The sequence below is a fragment of the Austrofundulus limnaeus genome, unplaced genomic scaffold (genome assembly GCF_001266775.1).
Source record: "Austrofundulus limnaeus strain Quisiro unplaced genomic scaffold, Austrofundulus_limnaeus-1.0 Scaffold592, whole genome shotgun sequence".
Classification (NCBI taxonomy): Eukaryota; Metazoa; Chordata; class Actinopteri; order Cyprinodontiformes; family Rivulidae; genus Austrofundulus; species Austrofundulus limnaeus.
The window spans coordinates 220804-223252 of NW_013952994.1; the positions used below are offsets into that span (position 1 = coordinate 220804).

The 2449-nt window shown below is 37.7% G+C and overlaps 1 protein-coding gene across 1 annotated transcript in view; it reads right to left on the reverse strand.

Annotated features, from left to right (window-relative positions):
- Nucleotides 1-953: 953 nt before the first annotated feature.
- The window catches only part of LOC106531059 (microtubule-associated protein RP/EB family member 3), a gene marked incomplete at its 5' end in the record, with an annotated part of 10820 nt that continues 9324 nt past the window's right edge, over nucleotides 954-2449 (reverse strand). Inside the window, 1 exon segment of the mRNA XM_014026821.1 lies at nucleotides 954-1367. Within this exon segment, the coding sequence (XP_013882275.1) occupies nucleotides 1299-1367 (69 nt within the window). The 3' untranslated portion in view covers nucleotides 954-1298.

Below are 2449 nucleotides of genomic sequence, written 5' to 3' on the forward strand. Positions count from 1 at the left end.
ATTGTGAAGTTGGTCTTAAACTTTCTTTCAAGTGGCATTAAAAGGCATTAAAAAGTCTTAAATTTAACTTGCCTTAAGCTGCAGGAACCCTGATTATACCAGAAAAGTCCTAAAAAGGTAACGAATACTTGGCACACACACTCAAAGACACAAACAGAAAAAAAAGACACAAACAGAATCGTTATTGTTCCTTGTCTTTGGTAATGGGAGATAATAAACTTGCAGGATTAAATCTGAAAACAGCTTTTTCCCTCATGAATTCCGTCCTTTGTGCTGCAGAGTCAGAACGCAGAGAGGACCCGCAGCACCACAGACAGTTCCTGTCAGCTCAGCCTTCGTCACCACTGTCTTGTAATCCCACCATCCTGTTCTGGCAGGACACGAGGACACACAAACAGATGTTGCACCACTGCTGACATTCAAGACAACCGAACGCACCCGTCCAGTAAGACCTGCTCCTTCCAAACATCTGTCATTATGTTGCACAGTTGTAATTGTGCATGCACCGTGTGTGTTTCTGCAGCAGTAAGGTGTGTGTGTGTGTGTGTGTGTGTGTGTGTGTGTGTGTGTGTGTGTGTGTGTGTGTTTCTCACCACNCACTCGTACGCACAACTTAAGAACAAATCTGTGCGTACGAACGGTTCTTGCATGAGGCCCATTGTTTCTAAATGCTTTCAGTCCACTGTAGCAAAAATGCAAACTTTTAGACTTAATCACAAACATTAACACACCTTTTCTCCATTCTCAATTCACATACAGTAGGCTCGCAACAGTTCTGCAGCAGAAAGAGAATCTAAATTAAATATAAATGAACCAAAAAGAGGTATTACAGTTTAGTGGCTCAAGGAGTGTCCTGATGGCACATTGGAGCTGTGATGTCCTGTGCTCTAAGATTATTGTTACCAGCACATAAAATAGCAAATAAATTATGCAAAAAAAAGGCAAAGACACTGTTTTTTAAAAAATTAAAATGTTTGTAATATTTACAGACATAAACATGTTGATTGCTATAACAACCTTCATTCCAGGTTTTTTGATTTTCTGTTACTCATGCTGAACTGACTGGGACATGTCACATTTCTGTTAGTGTAAAAGTAAAGACGATGCAGAGTAGCTGTGTATGGACAGTTTGAGAGTGAAAGGCCAGGTTAACATCAGATATGCAAATGAGAAAGTAAGGAATAATGAGGGTTTTTTTTTTTCTAGAATGCGTGCAGAGAGCGGAAAAACAAATGAGGGCAAAAAGAAAAGAGAAGGGAGATGATTGAGGAGGAGAACGCTGGGGGAGACATAGGGATTCAGTATTCATCCTGGTCCAGGTGAGCTTGTTCTTCAAGTTCATCTTCATCTGGAGGTGCAAAGCCTTCCTGAGAAACAAACAAACAAACAAAAAAATAAAACTAAGATGAAAACAAACCTTTGAGCAGAAAACCTTTCTACCAAAATGAATAAAAGAATTTACAACTTTTAACGATGAATTTACAATTTTGTTATTTTTGCTTTTCTACAGTGGCTTCCTTCTAACAAAACTCTCAACAACCAACCAATTTACCTGACTAGTTCTATTTGTACATATTCTGTTTCCGTCCTTCACCTGTCGTTCCTACATTGGTTGTCTTTTAGGTGTGTCAGAGGCAGTTAACAGAGGTGTCAAAAATATTCACATTCATTACTTAAGTAGAAGTATAGATACTAGGGTTTAAACATACTTTTTTGGAAGTAGAAGTATCAAYTTGAGCTTCTTACTCAAGTAAAAGTATAAAAGTACTGGTTTTAAAACTACTTAAAGTATAAAAGCAAAAGTAATGAACACTATAAAAAAAGACCATTAAAGATAAAATCTTAGGTTGTGCCTCAGCGTTTATAGCACCCTCCCCCCACTCCCCACACACACACACACATACAATTTTTCTACTAAAGTCAATAATGAATATAATGTTAAATTAAAATGTTGAAACATTTGGAATTAACTGACCAGACTTAGCCTGGTAAGGGAAACTAAAATTGAGCAGAAATGCATAGGAAGRCAAGGGCCAGGCTGGACTACTTGTCTCAGCCACGGTCATCTTCATACTAGGCTACACCTTCTACCTCAGTGGTTCCCAACCTTTTTAGACTTGTTTACCCCAAACCATTCTGTAATACCACTAGTACCCCTTCAGTCAAACATAAGGATGATTCTCCAAAACTATAATGTACAACAACTGTTTATTAAATGAAAATTATTTATTGAACCCCATAGAACATTTAATTCTCAGGCATTTTATTCTTTTCAAAGAAAGATTAAAGATAAAGATAAAAATGTTGCCTTGAAAGTGAATAAGTAATTAAATAAGTAAGCCAGGTAATGGCAGGTGCAGAAAACAGCAACGCCCAAAATACACCAGAAACTCACCCAAATGAGCAAATTCTGTGAGATTTTCGTAAAGCGTTTGACACAGGTGATCAT